Source organism: Bactrocera dorsalis, chromosome 5 (assembly GCF_023373825.1).
Source record: "Bactrocera dorsalis isolate Fly_Bdor chromosome 5, ASM2337382v1, whole genome shotgun sequence".
NCBI classification, from domain to species: domain Eukaryota; kingdom Metazoa; phylum Arthropoda; class Insecta; order Diptera; family Tephritidae; genus Bactrocera; species Bactrocera dorsalis.
Window position 1 is genome coordinate 63,070,522 of NC_064307.1, and position 21,776 is coordinate 63,092,297.

Genomic DNA, 21,776 nt, shown 5'->3' on the forward strand with positions numbered 1-21,776 from the left:
TTATTTTTTGAAGATTATCGCTTTTAAATTTTGCCCGCGGCAACGTCTCAGATGGTCCATCCGTTGAGTACAATTTTCGTTGACTTGTTCCCGCATTTCGATTGCTAACTGGCGAATGACGCGCGTGATGGTTCAAGGGTTGAATCGAAGTGGTCTAAAAAGTCCAACGGTGTGAAATCACACGATCTTGGTGGCCAATCGCCGGCCCTAAATGTGAAATTATCTGCTCACCGAAGTGTTCTCTCAATAAATCCATTGATTGATGCGATATGTGGGAAGTGCCGCCGTCTTGTCGAAACCAAATGTCGCCAAGGTCACGAATTTCATTTCTAAGCATCAAATAGTCAATATCATGACGGGTTAACGGTCGGCATTGACGGTTACGTTCTTACCGGTATCATTTTTGAAGAAATATGGGCCGATGGAATCACACACACCAAACCGATGTTTCTTCTGAATGAAATGCCAGCTCTTGAATCTTTTCAAGTTCTTCGGCCCAAATGCGTCAGTCCTGCTTATTTACATACATATGTGCCAGAAATGTTCCACATCGCTGAATATAAATTTAGCTCAACAATGTCGGATCTTCCTGGAACAATTCAAGAGCTGTATAGTGCATGCTTTCAATTTAAGATCTTGATGTAAAATGCGCTAAGGTGTTCCATACGTCAGTCTGAGTTGCTGCGAACGACGCTGAACGACACTCCACGGTCTTCGTGTACATTCTTAGCTACGAATAAGCTGCGTGAATGGTGGACGGTGGTATTCGGCCGCATGTTATCCATTAATGAATGCTGGGTCTCAACATGGGTGGTGGTGTTGCGAATAGTACACTCAGTAGACCGATTATGTTGACCATAAATAAATTTGGCATTTTCGAGTTGACAATCCTTAATAGGGTGCATTTCGTTTGCTTAAACCCGGCAGTCTCACGAACCGTAGTTCTACTCTCCATTGCCGTTGTGGAAAGTAAAAGTAAATATTACTATTAGTGTACTGAACGATAAGCTGGATATCTGACGACGGATCTACTATTGGTTGGTCCTTTTCTGTTTCACTGTTGTTTAATAATAAATAATAATTTAGAGTCCAGTTAGTAAATACATACCTCCTGACTTTGAAGTGAGTTTTAAATACTTGAAGCTTCTTTTGTCAAATTATTTCGAAAGTTTTCCTTGGTCTAAAATCTTGGTTTTACGTAATTTCAGTGCTTCTTTTGTGTTTAACTTTTGAAAATTAAAATGATATACAATTTTTCGGTACCAAACTACACCTCGAATCTTAAGTATAATGTATCTAATAATATACTTTCCCTTCAAAAACTTCTCTACCGCTATCGGCCTAGGATTTCTCCACTAATAACATAAATATAGTTAGATATAGAATTAATAATATATATTCTAAAAAAGACATAATTTATTAAATTCAATCTTCATCTTCTCATTTACAGTTGCAACAAGCCTTTCAAGAGAAGGAAGACGAGAATACCCGCCTGAAGCATTATATCGATACGATACTACTGAACATCGTAGAGAATTATCCGCAGCTGTTGGAAGTCAAGCCGATTGCGAAATAAAGCGCATTTGAAGAGGCAGCGCAGGAGAAGCGGGAAACACGTCGAAAATGAAAGACAAGAGAAAACTAATTGCTTGTAATAAGAGTAACAAGCCCAAAAGCAAGAGTAAAAGTAATATGTGGAAATTATTTTTATAAAAAAATAAAAGCAAATCAACACGGTCAACACTAGTTATGAATGTGAAACACTTCTTCCAGCCAACTATAGATTGTACTAGTTTATTTTAGGACCAGTCAGCTACCAGTGACCGCGTTGTGTAAAAATGTCTTTTGTTTCTTGATCATAGCTTGCGTGCTATTGGCTAAACAATAAATTACACTAAATTGTTTTTGACTTTAAAATTATGTAATTTGCGCTTTGTTTGAAGCGTGGTCACTGCAAGTTAGTTCTATGCTTCCTAAAGCTGCGCGCGAAACTTATTTTTTTTTTAAGTTTTTATTAAACTTTAATATTTACATACATAAAATACTATATAGTAAACACCGGAGTCACCGGAAACTGATGAAGAACAAATAGAGAAAATTTAACTATAAATAAATACTACTATTACATACGTATATATTAAAACAACAACAGTTTAGTACGAAAACATTAATAATAATAACAATTAACTAAACAATATCTTTATAAATTTAACCTAAATTATGTAACTATAATTTAAATTAACAACAAAAATATAACAACAACTACTATAGTAGCCTACATGTATGTATGTAGCGATATTCATGCTCACTTGCATGAAATATGAGAAAATATGCCAAGCTAATGGGTAATACAGAACTAAACAGTCCAACAAAAGTTTATAGTTTTATACGCAAAAATATTTTTCAACAATTTTAATATTGTAAACAATAAAAACAACAAGCGAAATATAAATTATTGAAAAGAAATATTAATAAACAAATATAAAAATTATTAAATAAATAAAAAATGGTTGATAAATTGAGATATTGAAATCAAAATTTATAAATTATTTTAAAGAATTAATAAATAAAGAATTATAAAAATGAATAAATAAGGTAATATATGAAAATTAATAAATAAATATATATATAAAAATTAAAATATATAATAAATTTGCTAAAAAAAATTAAACACATTTTGTTTGACATAAAGCAACAAAAAATTAAAGACCGTACCCTCAAGAAATACAAGAGCATTTATAATAAAAAATATTAACGAGAGTAATAATCTTAACACATTAATGTTAATAGCAATATAAACTATATATGGAAAATATGAAGCATAATATAAAATAATAAAATAAATATATATATTTTTTATTAATACTCTAATAACTATAAAAATAATAAAAATAAATAAAACGTAAAGCATAAATAATATAAAATAAAATAATTGTTTAAAAATAATTTTTAATACAAAACTTATAATTTTTTTTTAATTTTTTACATATTAAATTTTAATTGATTTTCTTATTTATATTTCATAACTTTTTTATTTTTTCATTCTATAATTTTTTTTGCTTTAATTTTTTTTACTTACTTACAGTGAAGGAATAACAAAAAAAAATTAAATGGAAAAATATTAAAATGAAATGAAAAAATACGCTAAAATATAAATTAAATTAATTAATTAAAATTAAATATGTAAAAAGTTAAAAAAAAAATATTAAAAAATATATATAAAATGAAAAAAATAATATTAAATATGAATAAGAATAATTAATTAAAATATAATATGTGAAAAATTAAAAAAATAATAATATTAAAAAATCCAAAAAAAAATGAAAAATGAAAAAATTACGATGAGATATAAATAGAAATAATTCATTAAAATTTAATATATAAAAAAAGAATAAAATTAAATAGTAAAAAATATAAAATAAATAGGAAATATAAAAAAATAGTAAAACACAATACTTTTAATAATACTAAAAAAGCAAAACAAACTAAAATAAAAAAATAATATTAAACTTGAACTGGAATAATAAAATGTTTAGAAGTTATTACAAAATTCAGAAAAATAAAAGAACTAAAAAATTTAAATTAAATAAGCAATAAAAAAATGAAAATATAATAACGTGATTCAAATGCGAAAAATTCCACAAAATATGAAAGTAATATAATACAAAATAAAATATATATATTTAAATAATAATAATGTAAATCAAAATAATATAAAAAATTCAATAAATGAATATAAACTTAACTAAAATAACTTCATAAAAATTTATAATAAAATAAAAAATAAAAATTGGTTAATTGTTTTTAATTGAATAAATTTCTATTTTATTGCATTCAGTTTAACAAAATAGAAATTTATTCTATTAAAACAATAAACCCTGTAAAACAAATAATAAAATCAAAAATTAATAAAAAATATTTAATATAATATTAAAAAATGATATACGCTAGAGATAAAAAAAATTAATTACATAAAAATAAATAATTTTTATAAAATAAATCAAAACAAAATAAAAAAAATATACTGAAGTAAAATAAAAAGGATTATGAAATAAATAAAAATATTTAATAAATATAAATAATCATGAAATAAAAATTAAAATAAATCAAAAAGAAAATATTACATAAAAAGTATTGTAAACAATAAAATGAAGGTAAATAATAAATAACATAAAACGCAATTAAATATTAGAAGAAAATTTAAATAAATTAGAGCTAAAATCAAAAAACTAAATATAGCAAACTATTAAAATATTTTTTTTTTATTAAATACCTAAACAGAAAAAAATTATAATATATATACTATATAACTATATGCATGCATCATTAACTTAATAAACGTAAAATGTAACTTTATAAAATTAAAATATTAACAAATAAATATTTGAAACAAATTGTTGATATATTTTTAAGTGAAATACTTGTAAGCAAAATAATTGTTAAGCGTAAAAACTTCAATTGAAATTGTATGAATGAGTGTGTAAAAGGAAATAAAATGATAATAAAGAAGTGTGGTACAATAAAAAATGTTTTTTTATTATTATATAGATTTTAAAACTATGAAAATCTAAAGCCAGAAAATATTTTTTTATATTTTTTAGTGAGTAATTCATTTTACAAATATTTAATTTATTAATTAAAAAAAGTAAAAAAAAAATTTCAAATAATTTGTGTAAAAAAAAATCATGAAAAAATAAAAAATAAATTAAATTAAATGAAAAATTTGAAAGCATAATTTTTTTTTTTTAAGAAAAAACGTATAAAATAAATAAAAAAAATATAAAGAGAAAAAAATATATATAAATAAATAAAAAAAAAATATAAACGTGAGAAATAAATCTTAAAAAAAAAATATGAATGAAAATACTTGAAAAATAAATAGAAATATATTTAAAACTAAAAAACATTATTTTTAAAACAAAAAAAAACATTTTTATAAGTAAAATGCGTAAAAGTGTTAAAAATATTTTAACGTTACTGTATTTAGTGCATAAATATTGGCTACAAAATAAAAGATAAGTTAAAAATGCATGCAATTGTTTTTGTGACACTGTTAAATTAGTTAGGTTAGGGTTAAAAAATCGGTTAGTATTTGCAATTTAAGACTAGATTTAGACTATATACTTAAATGTGGTAAAATATGTAGCATAAAAGTGAGTTAACAACTTAAGCATATGTATGTAAATATTTATACTCGTAAATAATAAGTATGAAAGTAACGCTTATAATTGCAAAGCGTAGATAATAAAAGATATAAAAGTTAGAAGAAACAAAATGAATAAATTTGCGTTGCTTAAGAATGGACAATCGCGCATAAGAAATATAAAAAAAAAACAATTAAAAATGTAGAGTGACAGTAAACAAAAGTAAAAAAAAAAATATTTAAAAAACATTTAAATATTAAATATTGTAAAATATAAAAAAAAACATTAAATAAAATAAAAAAAAAATAAAAATATGATGTTAAAAAGAAATAAAAAAATAAATATTGAAAAAAATGTAGAGTGACAGTAAACCTAAACAAAAAAAAAATAATAATAATAAAAAAAATAAATACTAAATATTATTATTATAAAAAACTTAAAGCTTAAAATTGTTAAAAAATAAAAATTATCAATTTATTTAAAATAAAAAAAAATCAATAATGAAATATTTAAAGCGACTTCAAACAAATAAATAAATATACACAATAAATTATATTGCTAACGATTAGCATACAACAAACACATTTATAAAATAAAAATGATACTAAAACTATTAGTATTACAATTCAAAAAAAGTAACCAACTACTTAAAATATTTAATAAAAAAGTAATAAATAACAATAAAATATCCTTAAATTAATATAAAAATATCAATATTGCATGTTTTTGTTTAAGAACTAATGCAGCTAGCACTAGAACTTTGGAAAAACACTAAAAAAAATCTGGCATATGAATTCGCATAAAATATCATCAAAATAGTACAAAAATAAATTTTATTCAAAATCTGTAAAAAATCAAAAACAAAAAGCAGGAAACCGTTCAAAAAGGTATAAGTTGCACTTTTTGTTTACAAAATTATTATTAAAAAACACGTATAAATTGTTTAAAGAAAATTTTCAAAAATGTTAAACCAAAATAATAATTTTTTAGAAAGCCCTCCTAAAGCGTTGAAACAAAATTATATAAATATGTTGAAAATAATGTTAATTAATACCCAGCTATGTATTTATGTTTAAGTAACTAATAAAAGAACACACTAATATTTGTAAAAAAATTAGCTTTAACATTTTTTAAATAAAAAAAAAACAATAAAAAATATATATAAAAATATTTATAAAAAAAAATGTGAAAGTTGGCGTTTTAGTTTTGGTTAGTTGGTTAATAATTTCACTACAACTTTGAAAAATCCTTCAGAGGCTGATACGTTTCGGGGTCACCTACACTTTTAAAGAAAAAACATAAAAATTTCTAATTTAAAGGGGAATGCTTATTATCATTCGAGAGAAAATTATTTAGTATTATTGTTTTGCAGATTACTTCTTTCAAATGTTGGCCGCGGCTATGTCTCAGATGGTCCTTCGAGCATTTCGACTGTTAACTGGCGAATGACATGTGTGATGTTTTGCTGCAAGGCCTCAATTGAAGCGTTATTGCCCGCAAAGACTTTAGACTTTACATACAAACGTGAAATTATCTGCACACCCACAAGCCACATCAAACCGTTGTTTTTTCTGAATGAAATGACAGATCTTGAATCTCTTCAGGTTGCTATTCGTACCAAATACGGCATTTTTGCTTGTTTACATCTCAATGAGCCAGAAATAGACTTTTGAATAAAATTTGGGCCGAAAACGTCAAATTTTCTTGGAACTCTTAGAGCAAAGCGATGTCGCTTGGGAACTTTGAGTGGCTTCAGTTCTGACAATGGTTGTATTTTGTACGCTTTTATTTTAAGATGTCGACGTAAAATACGCCAAGTCGTTCGATACGTCAGTCCGAGTTGCTCTCTTCTCTGGTTCTGTCAAAAAACGGTTATTAAGAAAAGTAACTTTACTTGGATCGCAGTCAAATGGGGTCTCTAAGGTGTCCCAAAGATATCAGAAAAAGCGCTGATAGGAAAATTACTGAGCTTGCGTATACTCGTATATCCAAGACCGATTTTAGTAAGGAGTGTAAATCAAGGTTTGCCACCTTAAAAAAAGAAAAATTTGTAGGATCACACAAATACATATAGGTATCAATTTTCAGTTAAAAATACCATATTTCCAGTACATATTGTCCTTTAAGTACCTGCGAGCATTGATTGACCGATTATTTCACTGTAAATGCTAAGTTCTATATGTTGAATTATGGAAACAACAGTTTCGAACAGATGTGCTTATTCCAACCATTTTTTTTTTTGTTTTTATATGGTGTAAGGAGGGTTAAAAAGTCTTTGCATGATATTTTCGTATATGAATCATCATCCTACTTGAGTGGTATACTCACTAAAACACTCTCCCCTTCTATCATTGATATTTTTCTCTTGCTCCGGGACCGCTTTCTCTTGACTTCAAGGCAAGGTTACCAGGATGGACCTATTGCAGGTCAGTTTCTACTCCCCCTGAGTCCAGGTATGCCTTTGGCTTTGTTGTAAACATCCAGCTGTTGGGCTCATCTTCTATTGACTCGAATTTTCCAGAGCCAGACAGTCCCTTTTATTAGTTCGTAGTACATACTCCACATACGTGGTAATTTCTGCCATTTCTCGGCGCTGATTATCGTTTTTGCTATTAAATTTTCCGTATAGGTTCCTCAAAGCTTATTTTTTAATGCCCTACGTTCTTTCTCCTCACCGTCGGTCCCTAAAAAGGTAGCGTTTGCCGCGTCTAGTGGCTCTTCTCTGTAAATTTATGTAAGAGCTTTTATTTTTCCCTGTTGTACGGATATTTTCGGAAATAGCCGTGACCGGTGAGCATCTTAATAACTAGAAGTTCTTATCCCCGCTTTCTTACTGTTACAGATCTCTATATTTTTGATTAGTTTGGCGGTCTATCTGCCTTTGCGCTCCCTGAGCCAGCTGTCTTGCCAGAATTCAAATATTTGCTTCCTCGTCTGTTGTATATTGAACATGCGTATTTATATTCCGTCCTTATTCCATAACCAGAGTTCTCTTCTATCCTTTGCGAAGATCTATTGAAATGACGCCACTTATCATCAGCACCGAGGTTTCGGATACAGTGCGGTACGCTGATACGACTTACAGAAGCTGTAAGACTTATTTGTCTATATACAGACGGGACGGACATGGCCAATCTGTTCATTTATGTTATGGTATGTGTGTATATACTTTATAAGACCGACGATATTTTTTTCTGTGTATTAGACAACTTCGGAGCAAGCTTCATATACCCTGTTCAAGGTAAAAGTATTGAACAAAAGAAGCAATTCTGTGGCTTTCAAGAAACGTTTTAAACAAACAAATAAATTAAGCGCCATGATCATCTTCGATAATATCGTATTTAAAGCTGGTGTATGCACATACCGTTATATAAATACACACACCGAAAAGATTGAAGGTGTGCAAATGTAACAAAAGTACCAAGATAAGCCAATCAATTGACGTGCAAGAATCGCAAAAACAAAAGCACTGTCAATCTGGAAAATCGGCCGAGGTGAGGGTGTGGTAAAAATCACACTGCATCATGATGTATCGAAGATGAGTAACGAATTGAACTTTGAACAAGACAACAGCAAATAAATTAATCAATGATCGAAACAATAATCAAACATATATCTTCTTAAGTTTCTCAAAGTTCAACTCACAAACTTTTATATAAAGCGGGACACCCACAGGATAAGACACATAATTGAATCAAACATTTAACGTGCAACATGAAGCTTCTGGTACTTTTCGCTGCAAGTAAGTCCAACACATTACGGGATATTACTTGTATATGCTATATAATACAATACAATTCCCTTACAGCTCTCCTTTGCGTTCAAGCCTACCATATTCCATACGGTCTCTATGATGCTTCATTTGAATCCAGTGAGGAGGAGTATCAGGTACTCGTGAAGGCTAATAATCAACCACCACTCAGTTTACCGGGCGTGGGCGTCTATAATCAACCCATTTTGCAAGCGGTCAAAGTGAAAGTGCCACGCTACGTTAGTCCAGAACTCAAGCAGCAAATTATCACGCAGACCCTAGCTGCACGCGGTTTGACTCTACACACACAGCCGCCACAAGGCGCCTTAAACAATGTCGCACCAACTGCCGATGTACGGCCACAGCGAGAGGTGCCAGCTACTACAGCTGCAGCAAATAAGGGTGCCGCAGTGGTAAGTGGCACCGACGATAACAATGTCGTCTTAACCGCTGGTGTGCAGGAGGCATCAGTAAAGCCGGCGGTACTATCGACTTCAGTTGTACCAGAGGCGCCTGTGATCCCGGTTGTACCAATGATGTTGTAGAGCGGCATAAAGTGACATGTTAGCTCTAAGTCAGCATACTTTTCCTTATGAAACTCAAGTAAAATATTGTGTGTTCTAAATATTTTTTAATAAAAAGTCCCTTCCAATAAAAAAAAAATACCTTTTTCTTTTGTTTAAATTTTATTTGTTCAATATTATTATCTTTCAACATTTTAGCATACTTTATCTGCTTAATTTTAAATTTTAGAGCTTCTCTAGATTTCACCTATTCGGTTTTTAGATTCTTTGCTCAACGTCGTCGTCGCTTGCTTGAGATCTTTCTTTCAAATTAGATCCTTTTCACTCTAAGTTCAAGCAATTTAGATGTTTGTATTATATGACAATGGTGGTGGCTCATTGAAGTTATTAACCAAAGACAAGAAAAAGGATTTTTCATATATTTTGTTGAAAAAAATTTAAATTTTTGTATATACAGAACGGTAATTATATACTAGAATTTTTCAAGCTAATAACAGATCTGACCGACCATGTTAAAATTCTATTATTTCAGATTTTTTCCCAGTCTAGCTCCAATTTAGGAAACCTTAACTGAAAGCTGAATCAAATGCAAACTTCCTTATTATTTTTCCTGAAGTTGGTTTCCCAAAAATGGGCTTATTTCTCTGTGAAAAGTTCACTGGGTTTCTTAGCTGCTATTTATTAAGCTTAGACTATAATGAATTTCACAACTTGTGTAGAACTGAAGTCAGATTAGTGACTACTGCGGCAAGATCCCTTGTTCCGAAAGTCCAGAATGCTAGCGCTATCGTAAAGAAAGTTAACAGCGCTTGGCTATTCTTGTGTTGATATTTTTGGAACTTCTCATAAGCTCTGAGCAGCCACGAAAGCGGGTTTGCTTGCTTTAAAAGTGATTAAGAAACTTCTGTAATTTTTGTTCAACGCGGGATCCTAGAACTAAGTATATGATTAGTTCTTACTCTAGAAAAAGTTCTAAGATTCTATTGGACCTTGAAACTCTGAACGGAGCCCCAGGAAGTCATCCTACAGCTTTAAAATTTTTTTTAACTTCTATTGAGCTCGCTATATGTTAATGCTAATAGAAATTATTGAATCTTGATAATTGTCAAACCACTTTGCAATAGCCCATGTAATGGATAGAAAACAGAAAATTTATTCCTGGCATTCATCTCAAAATGGAAAGCAGGCATTGGACAATAAAAAAAAAACAGAAAAGACAGACCAAAGACCAACTTAAAACAAGAAAAAAATGTTAACTTCGACTTCAAAGAAGCAATAATCCGAGTATTTTTTAATTATGGGTGTGTTATAAGCCGTGCAGTTTTCACTGACACAATACTGGTTTTGGAATAGGTACTGGTTTTGGAATTGGTACTCTATATATTTATATTTTAATTTCATCATAAAGATTCTCACTCTGGAACAAGCGCCTCGCATGTTCGGCGAATAAGCCCAAATAGGCATTAATCCACAAGCCATTGCTGAGTAGCCGTAATACACTGCTTTATGTACTCAATGTGCAGAAAGAATCATTGGTTCACATTTCAACAAAAATGAAAGTTGCCATAATTTTACAGTTCATGGGGAATGCTAAAGAGCCTTGATTACTAACTTTTCCCCACCTAAATTGAATAATGTTGATGTATACAAACTTTGATACCCGCAAGACGACGGACAATCAATTTTTGAAGCAAAATTTTGGTGGCCTCAAAGCTCGATTGAACACCATTAAGTTATTTTTTGTGCGGTTGTGTAAAATCGCATGTCTTCGTGGACAAGCCCGAGATTGACACCTTCGAAGTGGTTATTCGGCGCGTTATAGCCGACATACGGCACCAATTGCTTCAAAAGGTGGTAAAAATTGAGCTTCTCGGCAGAAATTTATTCCAGCCGGCAGTCAATTGTCCGAAACCATGTTTCAGGATTTAATTACAAACCCTTATCTTTATAATGAAGCTAATTTTCTGGACCATAATATTAAATTAAATGCGCTTTATTTCTTCTTAAAAACTGCATGTCTCTAAAAACACCCTTTAACACAAAATTGTATAAAAGGACCTTCATCTTAATTTCGATCGATCAGTTTTTCCTACCATGTGCAACAAATTACAAAATTTTGACTCAAAATGCTTTCCCCGGAACGATCGTTTGAGTTTGCTGAACAGCCAGAAGCCACATAGACCTAAATCAGGCGAAGTTGGCGGTTGCGGAGAAGCTCACGAAGAATCAATGCACTAGGCGACGATTATCATGGTGCAAAACCAAGAGTTGTCGGCTCATAGTTACGGCCAATTTTTACGATCAGCTTCGCGCAAAGGGCGCATAACACGCAAATAGTACTCCACACTTTGATAAACGAAGAAAACTGTCAACATAGCGTTAATTTTCCAGCTGCTTCGACATGGTTTTTTGTCTTCGGCTCACCTTTTCCACTATATTCGACTAATTGATCGTTTGTTTCCGGATCGTAAGCATAGATCCAAGACGCAGCGGTAGTAATAATACGTTTTGTTACATTCTGGTATTTGGAAAGCATTGTTTCTCAGCCGTTAACGCGACGGTGTTTTAGCAAGAAATTTTGTGATTTTGATACCAATCGTGCTTTCACTTTTCTTAAACCCAAAAGATCTTCCAAAGGATTTTCGTTTCCTTGAAAGAAACTTTTCTTAAAATCAGCGCGTGGTTTACTGGTGTTTATTTGGGCCTCAGCTATAAACGCGTAAGCGGTGCGTACGAAAATAAAGAAGAAGACTCGTTGATCAGAATATGTTTATTGATGATCTAAGAGCGGTTGCCTGTGGTTAAGCGGCTTTGGATCTGAATAAATTAAGCTGAATTATAATAATTAACCCTCTAGTGCATATGCCTGCCTACAGACGGGGTGTTTTCAAAATCAGATATAAAATATTTCTTTTAATATTAAAATTCGGATTTTTTTTCAAAAGAACGCTTAAAGTTCAACTTACGTAATGGTTTTTTCAGATTGGCAATACTACTTCTAGTTTTGACGTACTGTCAATTTGAAGTGACAGATTAGCACTTTCCCGCCAATTTAATTATTTTTGCAATCAACACAATTTTCTGAACAACAAGAAATATAAATTCTTGTGTCGTTTCAAGTTGAAAAAAATACTTACGGGTGTGGAATTTTGTGCTCTTTATGATAGTGTTCGATTTATAATAAAAAAACTAATAGCAGGTGAGTAAATTCGAAAATATTGAACTCCGCCTTGAGGCGGACTCATGCATTGCGCTGCCTACCTTTTTCAAGTAAAATGAAATATTTGTGATACAATTGAAAATTTTTCTTATTTTATTATTGAATAATAATCAGATATGTCGCGTTATTCTAAGACCCATATGACGGATGAAGAAATTCGACAATATTTCGAAGAGTCGCAATTGGTAACTGATACTTCCGACAATGAATGCGATTTTGATAGTGACGATTCTGATATGGATCCAACCTACTCACTACCGGAAAATGATACGATCATTGATGCAATGCTAAACTCCTCAGAAATGATGCGAAACGCAATCGAATGCAGTTTGAATGTGACAGACTTTGAAGAAAATGCTGAAATAATTGAGCTGCCACCGATTCCTCCATTGCCTGTTTGTGACGTTACTTCTAGTGTATTCTTACCGTCGACAGTGACACGTTCTGTGCACAAAGCATTAGAATCGCAAGAAAAAATCGGAGTCCTACCAGCTGCAAGTGATTTGAGAAACGATATGAGTGCGATAAGATCGATTCTTTGGAAGAAGAAAAAACTTCAGCTGAGTGTTGCAGATTTGGCTTTTCAAGGCCAGGACATGCCGGATTTTTTAAAATGTTTAAAAACACCTTACGACTGCTTTGCATATTTTGTGACCGAAGACTTTCTGAAGGTAATTTCTAATATATAACAGTTTATTAAATTTTTAATAAAAATTTTGCAGGCAATAGCCTTACAGATGAACTTGTATGCCAAGCAAAAAGATATATCTTCAAAGTTTTGTATCGATCACCAAGAGCTGCGTAAGTTTTTGGGAATATTGTTGTTTACGTCTGTTTATCGCTTTCCTAACAGTCGCTCATATTGGGGACAATACGGATTAGATCCGATACGTTTATCCATGACATGCAATCGATTTGAAGAAATTAGAAACCACTTGCATTTCAATAATGATGCGTCTCGTATAGAGAAAGGTCAACCTGGTTATGACCTCTTGTATAAAATAAGGCCGCTAATAAAACATTTCAACCAACGTTTTTCTTCAGTTCCAATGCGGCAGAGACTTTGCGTTGATGAGCAAATGTGTGCCACGAAAATGAGTGGAAACCCAGTGAGGCAATATATGCCAGCAAAACCTCACAAATGGGGAGCGAAACTATTCGTGATTTGCGATTCCTTTGGATATTCGTATTCCTTTGAAGTTTATTGTGGCGCCGGCGATAACAAAATATAAGATAAGAAAATATAAGATACGATCAAATAGGACACTGGTGTAAGTTTTTGGACCGCTCAGGCAAAAAAATGTGCAAATTTCGTGGATGCAAATCAGAAACTCAGGCATTTTGCATTAAATGTAAAATTAATTTATGCAATTCAACGGCAAAAGATTGTTTTTTCAAATATCACAATAAAGAAGAAATGAAAACATAAATTTATATGAACAATAAGGGTTAATGCATAGGTCCGCCTTGAGGCGGGATTTTTATTTTACCTGTAAAAGGTACACAAATTGACAAATCGAAAAACTAACATCAGATTCGTCTTCACAGACCTGAATATAGTCTAATATAAAAATCACAGTCGAAACAAAAATTCATGCATTAGAGGGTTAAGTATATTTAAATTTCAATTAAACGGTTGATACTTAAAATTATATGTAAATTTATATATTTAAGTATATCAAGAAATAAGTATTCATAAAACAACAATAAATCATGTTCAAACGAAAGCTGCCACGCGAATGCATAATGACATGATTGAGATGACTTGATTAACCCAATAAATTAACATTTTGTAAAGAAAGTATTCGGAGAAGCGTTAAGATAAAACTAAGAACTTTTGTAAGTGTTTTGAGCATGATTTTTAACAGAAAGAAAGATCCAGATAACTTCAGATAAGCGAATTACGAAATGTTAGTGTAATATTAATAAGTCGCACAGCATAATGTTAAGCCCGTAAAGGGCGGCTAATTGCAGCGAGTGAGTCTCATGGCAGACCAGTTTATTTCAAATTAACACAATGGTCAAATTAACATTATTTTTAGCCCAAACAGCGACTTAAGGTGCGTCCAATTCGTAGCGTCTGCCATATAAAAGCACTTACATTCAGGATCAGCGACATTTACGAGCAAAGCCTTAAGATAACAACATGAAGTATCTAGTGATTTTCGCCGCAGGTGAGTAAAACTAACGCTTACGACCACTTCGAACTCGAGTTAATATAAAAATTGTTTTTACAAATTCCAAATTGTAGCCTTCGTGTGCATACAAGCTGCAGTTTTACCACAGATAACATTAACGGGTTCGCTGGAATCCAGTGAGGAGGAGTACAGCATTCTATTGCCCGCTAAAAATCCGCTCAGCCTGCCGGGTGTTGGTGTCATCAATCAGCCAGTGGTGCAAGCGGTCAAAGTGAAAGTGCCACGCTACGTCACGCCTGAAATCAAGCAGCAAATTATCACTCAAACGCTGGCGGCAAGAGGCATCAACCTGCAAAGCTTAGGCGCACAACCCAAGCCTACGGCTGCGGTGCCACGCCAGCAACGTCAAGTGGCTGCTAAGGGCGCAACAGCCAGTAGTGGTACGGCTGTTGTTGATTCGCCAACCGTTGCTGTTAATCCCGTTGAAAGCGGCAAAGAGACAACGGTACCAATTACACCAGATGTACCCGCCGTGGTGGCAGCGGATAGAGAGGTCGTTCCACAGGTGTCAACTCTCCCAGCAGTGCCCGTGGTGCCAGATGTAGTAAGCGCAACCAAAGCACCCGTCGTGGTTCCTCCCGCAGCTGTGTCAAAACAGTAGATCAGGATTTGATACTTTCTTAAAGCTTTTATACGACATTTAAAAAGCCGATCACATTTTTTTAAAAAACTTTGTAAAATATATAAATTTTTATGTAAATAAACCGTACAAAAAATGTAATAAATTTTTTCGTAATAATAACTTTTGTTATTGTGAAGAAATGGATTGGCTTGATGACGAATTTCCGGGCATTGCCCCAGGATAACTATCATCAAAGATTAAGTACAGACGTGGTGCAATGGCCGTTGACGACGGTGGACGCAGTGTACGCCCAAAAGCGGTTGTTATCGACAAAAACATCAAAAAAGTCTATAAATTAAATTTGGATGAAAATGACTTTATCATTTCATTACAAAGAATAATCGACAGTCATCCGAGTGGACTGCACCCGATAAGCGAACCATCAACAGCGACTATTACATAGTATTATTGGACCATTGGACAGACGAAATCGCCGAAGAACAGCCACATTTGATGAGCTGCTGTTTCACCAAGACAATGCACCATGGCACAAGTTAGTAAAAACGGTGACAAAAATCCATGAATTGGGCTTCGAATTGCTTCCACATCCACCATATTCTCAAGATCTGACCACAAGCGACTTCTTTCTTTTCTCAGATCTCAAAAGAATGGCTGGAAACAAATATTTGTAGAATAAAGAGGAGATCGCCCAAAGTCAGAACTATTTGGAAGCGAAGAACAAATCATACTACAAAAATAATATTGTAATAGGGTCACTATAATCAGTTTAGCACAATTAGAGGAAATTATGTTAAATAAAATATTTTCCAGGTATATTAATATGGTAAGTCCTGGATTTTTCAATTGATTTGGTATGAAAGTTTAAACGGCGCAGTTCATGAACCTTAAGAATCCTTTCACTTTTCGGCTTACCTAGTTGATAAATCATTTGGCCGAACGATATGGAGGAAAAGCTTTATAAGAACAATGCAATGGTTTATGGTTTATTAAAAATATTATACGAGTATGTAAATGTTGACCTACATATATGGGAGACTTCAATATATTTTTTCTACCTATGATATTACTACCAAAGTAGCCCAATCACGTTTATGAAATGTATTGGTAGATATACATAAGATCTTTTTATTTCAATAAATACTGACCGAAAGTCAGCGAAACCTTTAAGGTTACTATCATTTTACATGGTTCAAAATAAACATTCATGGACCCTTCACCGAGAACAATATTTTAGTTTCGGAATCTGCAAATAAAAAATAATTCCAGATTGTAAATTTTTTGGAATAGTTTAGACCAAATTTTGTTGCTAGCAGAAATATCAGCCCAGTGATGTCATGTCAAGTATACTTCTCCGGAATAAGAAGAGGTTAATACCATTAAGGTTTGGCGCAACATTTTGCTAGATCTTGAGCAGCTTTGGAGACTTTATTATGTATAATGGTTTGACTAAAGCGAGAGACGTTGAAATGAAATTAGAGATTTAAATATGTCTCTAATGTTACCATAAAATGCGAATGATATTTCCTCCAGTATTTTTATTTAATATCGTTGATGTGGTTGTTGAAGCTCGAGTCGAAGTTGAGAGATCATTTAAGACATGTATCGTTTTGAACGACTTTCGACTTCTTGAACTGTATTATATTTGATGGGTATTACTTTGAAGGCAACAAAATTAAAATTGATGAATTATCAAACATTTTGAGTTTAATTTACAACTTTTGCTTTTTTTTTGTGACAATTTATATTATCTGAACCTATGACAACTTGACAGCTTTTAGTCAAATCAAAAGCGGAGTCCATTACGATTCCGTCAACCAATCTCTACTGGGAACAGTCTTAAAATACGTATTGTGGTATTGTCACTGTTTCTGCGGTACGACAGAAATACTTCTTTAAATAATTATAAAGAATGTGTTAACAGTCCATCGATGGCTAAAAATTTGAGTCCATTTCAAAATATTTCCATGACGAAAACATTGACGGTTTTTCTTGGTTGTGTTTTGTTTGCGTTTCTCAGAAATTGTTGGCATATTGGTAAATAAATGTGATACTGTGTTAACAGCATAATAAACTACAATCAGTTGCTAACGCGGAATGTTGTCCAAAAATACAGGTAAGGACCCAAAAGTATAAATAAACTCGAGAGACCGGCTGCGCAATATTTTGCAGTGGCAACTACAAATACCTAAAAGTTGTTGTATGAGGAAGGGTGCTAAATAATAAGACAAGAAATGAAAATTAAAAATTTAAATAAAGCAAACACGCACACTTGTAAATGGATGTATGTATGTGTTGTATGCTGTATGTGTACGTGTCTGAACGAATAAATTTAAACCGGCAGGATAATGAAACGAGTATTTAAATTATGAGAGCGAAAACAAAATTCGACAAAATGAGATGTGTATGTACATTAAGGCGGGTCGATTTACAGGGAGCATATGCGAGAATTATTGTAGGGATCATGCTGACTAAGTTTGATTAAGATACTATGGGACCAAAACCGGTTTCGAGACCGCGCTGTTTATGGCGAAGTTTTTTCGAGATCAAACAATGTTTTTCGCCAGTTTTTGAGTTATCCGAATGAAATTTAATGGGTCTGGTAGTGAATGAGGGCAAGTTGAAATATCTCCTGGCATCAAACAAGCAATCGTCGCACTCGCGATTTGGCTCTGACGTCACTGTTGACAGTTATAACTTCGAAGTTGTAGATAATGTCGTCCATCTTGGAACCAACATTAACACCAACAACAAACCCAGCCTCGAAATCCAAAGGAAAATAACTCTTGCCAACAGGTGCTACTTCGGACTGAGTATGCGATTGAGTAGTAAAGTCCTCTCTCGACGAACAAAGACCAAACTCTACAAGTCACTCATCATACCCGTCCTAGGCTTGGACGATGATAACATTTGATGAGTTTTTCGCAAGGGAAAGGTTCTGCGGAAGATTTATGGTCCTTTGCGCACTGGCAACAGCGAATACCGTGATCGACGAAAGGATGAGCTGTATGAGATATACGACGACATTAACATAGCTCAGAGAGTTAAGAGACTGCGGATACGCAGGCTAAGTCAAGTCGTACGAATGTATGAAAACGCTCCAGTTCTGCGAGTATTCGACGCAATCTACATCGTGCGAAGCAGTTGGAGACCAAGACCACCATTCCGTTTGAAAGACCAAGTGGATAAGGATTTGGCTATTGATCATTTGTCGGAATCGGTCAGATCGAACCACTATACCACATATCTCCCATGCAAACGATTCTTCAGATTATTAAACTTCGGCTTAAAAATCGTTGGCTCGAAACCGGTTTTAGACCCATAGTCCATTGTTCTTCAGAATGATCTGTGGACTGCCGCATACGTGATTTTTTCTTAAGAAAATCGACCCTCTCTAGTATGTATGTATGTACCTGTGAGTAAGGCTTATGACGCCGATTTCAAATTTTGTCAGTTGAACACACCTACACATTCAAATTCAAATTTACGAGTAAATACACGAAATACGTTAGCCACAAAAAGGGCTAAAAATAAGTAACTCACTCAATACAAATAATTAGCTGACTCAGCAAACGGTTGTAAATTTCAATTCTATATAAAACCCCGTATTTGAAGCGAGTCCGCGCATTGAGGAAACGAACGTGCTGATGAGAAGACAATGAAGTTGTTTGTGATATTTGCCGCAGGTCTGTTACAGGGTGTGATAACTTGTGGAAAATAATAAAATTATTTACTTTCTTTTCTTATATATTTGACGCCGCAGCGCTGCTTGGCGTGCAAGCAGTACGAGTGCCGTATGTAGTCACCGACGCCGATGGAGAGAAATATCAAATATTACTGCCACAACAACGGCAAGGACCCGTATATAATCGTCCGGCATTTGAGTACAAACCGAGTGACTGGGAAGTGTATTTAACGCCGTTGGATCAGGAAGAAGTGAAATTACAGCGTGGCGTGGATTTGGACAGCAGACGTCCCGTCTACGACTACAGCGCTGAAGACTATCACTGGCCGCCATATAGGCAAGATGTTGGTGGTGCAGCGCGACGTCGCGCCGATTCCGCGAAGCAATCGGACTCTGCATCCAGCGACGAAGAAGACCAAAGCAAACAGGAAAGACGTGGCAATTCGCGCAGTGGCCAACAATATGGCTCGGATTCACAGGAGAGCGAAACTGATGATGATGATGAATACAATTTGATATTGCCGCATGCATTGCAAGGGCAAGTGCATGTGCCCGGCCTAGGTGTAGTCAATGCGCCTGCCGTTAAGAAGGTTAAGGTTAAAGTGCCGCACTACGCAGATGCCTTCCTCAGACAACAAATAATTGAACAATACTTGGCTGCGCAGGGTTTGAATCCGGAAGGCTTCGATGTGAAGGGTTTGGTTGCACGTGGCCCACATGCAGAAACACCGCGTGAACGTGGTTGGGATCTACAATACTCAGATAATCAACAGCCCAAAGCCAGAAGGTTTCCACGTCCAATTAATTTGCAACAACTCATGTATGTTACAGTGCCGGAACGTAAGCGACGTCAAGCTGTAGAAGTAAGCGCCACAACTAATCCAATCGATACCACAACAGTACCTGATGTAACCGAGACAAGTACAAACGCCGAAGCAACTACAGTGAGCGAGTTGGCGGAGGGTGTCACCGTTCCAACTGACACACCGTTGGCAGCCATGACAACCACACCAAATGCAGTACCTACAGTTGTAACACCGTCCATTTCCGTAACTACCAGTAATCCTACAATACTTTCCACATCCGAGTCTGTACCAATTATACCGCTATTCGGTTACGGTTCAATATTACCAGCTGAGGTCTCGCATGTCGCTTTTGCACCGCGTATACCACTCAGCCCAACAGCAGCTATTAGCAGCACTGAGCTTCCACTGGACGCAGTTTTGCCGTTCAATAAAGCTAATACTAGAGGTTTAAAACGACATGTGATGGCACCATCGCATTTAACGGTAAACAGTCGGTCCGCACGTGCGGTGCCTTTCGATGGAAAAGTCCGCACACAACTGACCAAGGTCACACCGGTACCACCGTTGCCAAATACGGATGTGCGTGGTCCCAAAATGTCCGACTTGCCACTTACGCGTAAGGCGCGTGCTGTGAACGCAGCACCTGTAACTGCCGCCGTAACGGCGGTTAATGCTCCCGTTAAGGAAGTGAAGACGGAAACAACGGCAGTCAATTGCGATATACAGTGCACCAAATTAGATTTGAACCCTGTTTGTGCATTCAATGGCGAGTGTTATCACGAATTCGCAAATCAATGTGCGATGGAGACCTTCATATGCCAGCGTCCGGATTTGGGTTTCACGGCAACGCCGACAGAGCGTTGCGTTACGCATTGGCTCAAGCGTTGCAGCTCGCAAGATCTGAAGATTGAATAGTGGTAAAGCCCAGAATTCGGTGACATGTTGGCAGAGAAAAACCTTTTTTTAACGTACTGTAATATAAAAAAAAGATATATAAAAACATTTTCGAGAAGAAGCTTCTTGAATCAAATACATTATGTAAATAGTAAAATATCGATGATAAAAAGTTCAAAAATTTAAACTTTGTTGTTACTCTTATCAGACGACGGTTTTTGTTTTTATAAAAATCAGAGTTGTGGGACTGGTCTGGTCTTTCTTAGGAAGTGGAGGGTTTCTTCTTCCTCTGCATCTCCCAGCGGATACTGCGTCGAATACTCTCAGAGCTGTAGCGTTTTCATCCATTCGAACGACATGATCTAGCCAAAGTAGTCGTTGTCTCTTAATTTGTTGAACTAAGTCCCTGTCGTCATATTTCTCGTACAGTTCATCGTTCCATTGACTGCGGTAATCGCCGTTGCCAATGCGCAAAGGACCATAAATCTTTCCCAGAACCTTTCTCTCGAAAATAGTAATGATTACACAGCACAAATCTTGCTGGAAGTAAACGTCAATACAAAACTTGAATGTAGCAGACTTCAACCGTAATATTGAACTCGTTTTTGTCACAAATCCTCATTGACGTTTATAGAAGGCCCTTCATAGTCGAATTTAGCAAGGTGAGTCAGAGTAGTTTCTTCATTACTCCCATTTCATTTTAAGCTCCGCATACCCAGTGATCATATATTCCCATAATTATAATGGTTCTCGTCATCAGTGACAGAGGTCGTGGACAATTTCATTGGAAATGGTAATGGTAGTACTATTATTTGTACTTGAATAACTTATCTATAAAATATAAATATCTACTATAGTTGGATTACCACATACATAGTCGCAAGATGCTTCTAAAAGAAGCTGAATTTTATGGGACCTGAGGAAATCTTCGGTTCAGCAAGGTTAGTCCTCTGTAGTTGTAGTGTTTTAATTAG

At 34.0% G+C, this 21,776-nt stretch overlaps 3 protein-coding genes and 1 non-coding gene across 34 annotated transcripts in view; all 4 read left to right on the forward strand.

Moving 5' to 3' along the window:
• The window catches only part of LOC105224032 (rab11 family-interacting protein 3), a 163,410-nt gene extending 160,938 nt beyond the window's left edge, over nucleotides 1-2,472 (forward strand). For all 28 annotated transcript variants that reach the window (XM_049457193.1, XM_049457204.1, XM_049457192.1 and 25 more), the window contains one exon: nucleotides 1,451-2,472. In XM_049457193.1, coding sequence (XP_049313150.1) covers nucleotides 1,451-1,576 — 126 coding nt within the window. In that variant the 3' untranslated portion in view covers nucleotides 1,577-2,472. The remainder of the gene's footprint in view (nucleotides 1-1,450) is intronic.
• A 6,350-nt stretch (nucleotides 2,473-8,822) lies between these two features.
• On the forward strand, nucleotides 8,823-9,544 carry LOC105224034 (uncharacterized). Its single transcript, XM_011202003.4, has 2 exons — nucleotides 8,823-8,886; nucleotides 8,953-9,544. The coding sequence occupies exons 1-2, from the start codon at nucleotides 8,859-8,861 to the stop codon at nucleotides 9,438-9,440; spliced, it is 516 nt and encodes a 171-aa protein (XP_011200305.2). The 5' UTR covers nucleotides 8,823-8,858; the 3' UTR covers nucleotides 9,441-9,544.
• A 5,212-nt stretch (nucleotides 9,545-14,756) lies between these two features.
• On the forward strand, nucleotides 14,757-15,577 carry LOC105224035 (calphotin). The gene is made up of 2 exons (XM_011202004.4): nucleotides 14,757-14,813; nucleotides 14,891-15,577. The coding sequence occupies exons 1-2, from the start codon at nucleotides 14,786-14,788 to the stop codon at nucleotides 15,436-15,438; spliced, it is 576 nt and encodes a 191-aa protein (XP_011200306.2). The 5' UTR covers nucleotides 14,757-14,785; the 3' UTR covers nucleotides 15,439-15,577.
• A 3,462-nt stretch (nucleotides 15,578-19,039) lies between these two features.
• On the forward strand, nucleotides 19,040-20,985 carry LOC105224036 (uncharacterized). 4 transcript variants are annotated; one of them, XR_007422838.1, is made up of 3 exons: nucleotides 19,040-19,103; nucleotides 19,181-19,692; nucleotides 19,768-20,984. It is a non-coding gene; the product is annotated as an uncharacterized LOC105224036 (transcript). The 4 variants fall into 4 exon arrangements; XR_007422840.1 differs by having other exon boundaries at nucleotides 19,041-19,103; nucleotides 19,181-20,402; nucleotides 20,455-20,985; XR_007422839.1 differs by having other exon boundaries at nucleotides 19,050-19,103; nucleotides 19,181-19,450; nucleotides 19,646-20,952.
• Nucleotides 20,986-21,776: the final 791 nt, after the last annotated feature.

Excerpts from the sequence above, each read along its gene's own strand:
- LOC105224034 (XM_011202003.4), top strand. The coding sequence starts at position 8,859 with ATGAAGCTTCTGGTACTTTTCGCTGCAA. Across the intron at positions 8,887-8,952 it reads TCTGGTACTTTTCGCTGCAA|CTCTCCTTTGCGTTCAAGCC; the intron begins GTAAGTCCAACA and ends ATTCCCTTACAG.
- LOC105224035 (XM_011202004.4), top strand. The coding sequence starts at position 14,786 with ATGAAGTATCTAGTGATTTTCGCCGCAG. Across the intron at positions 14,814-14,890 it reads TCTAGTGATTTTCGCCGCAG|CCTTCGTGTGCATACAAGCT; the intron begins GTGAGTAAAACT and ends TCCAAATTGTAG.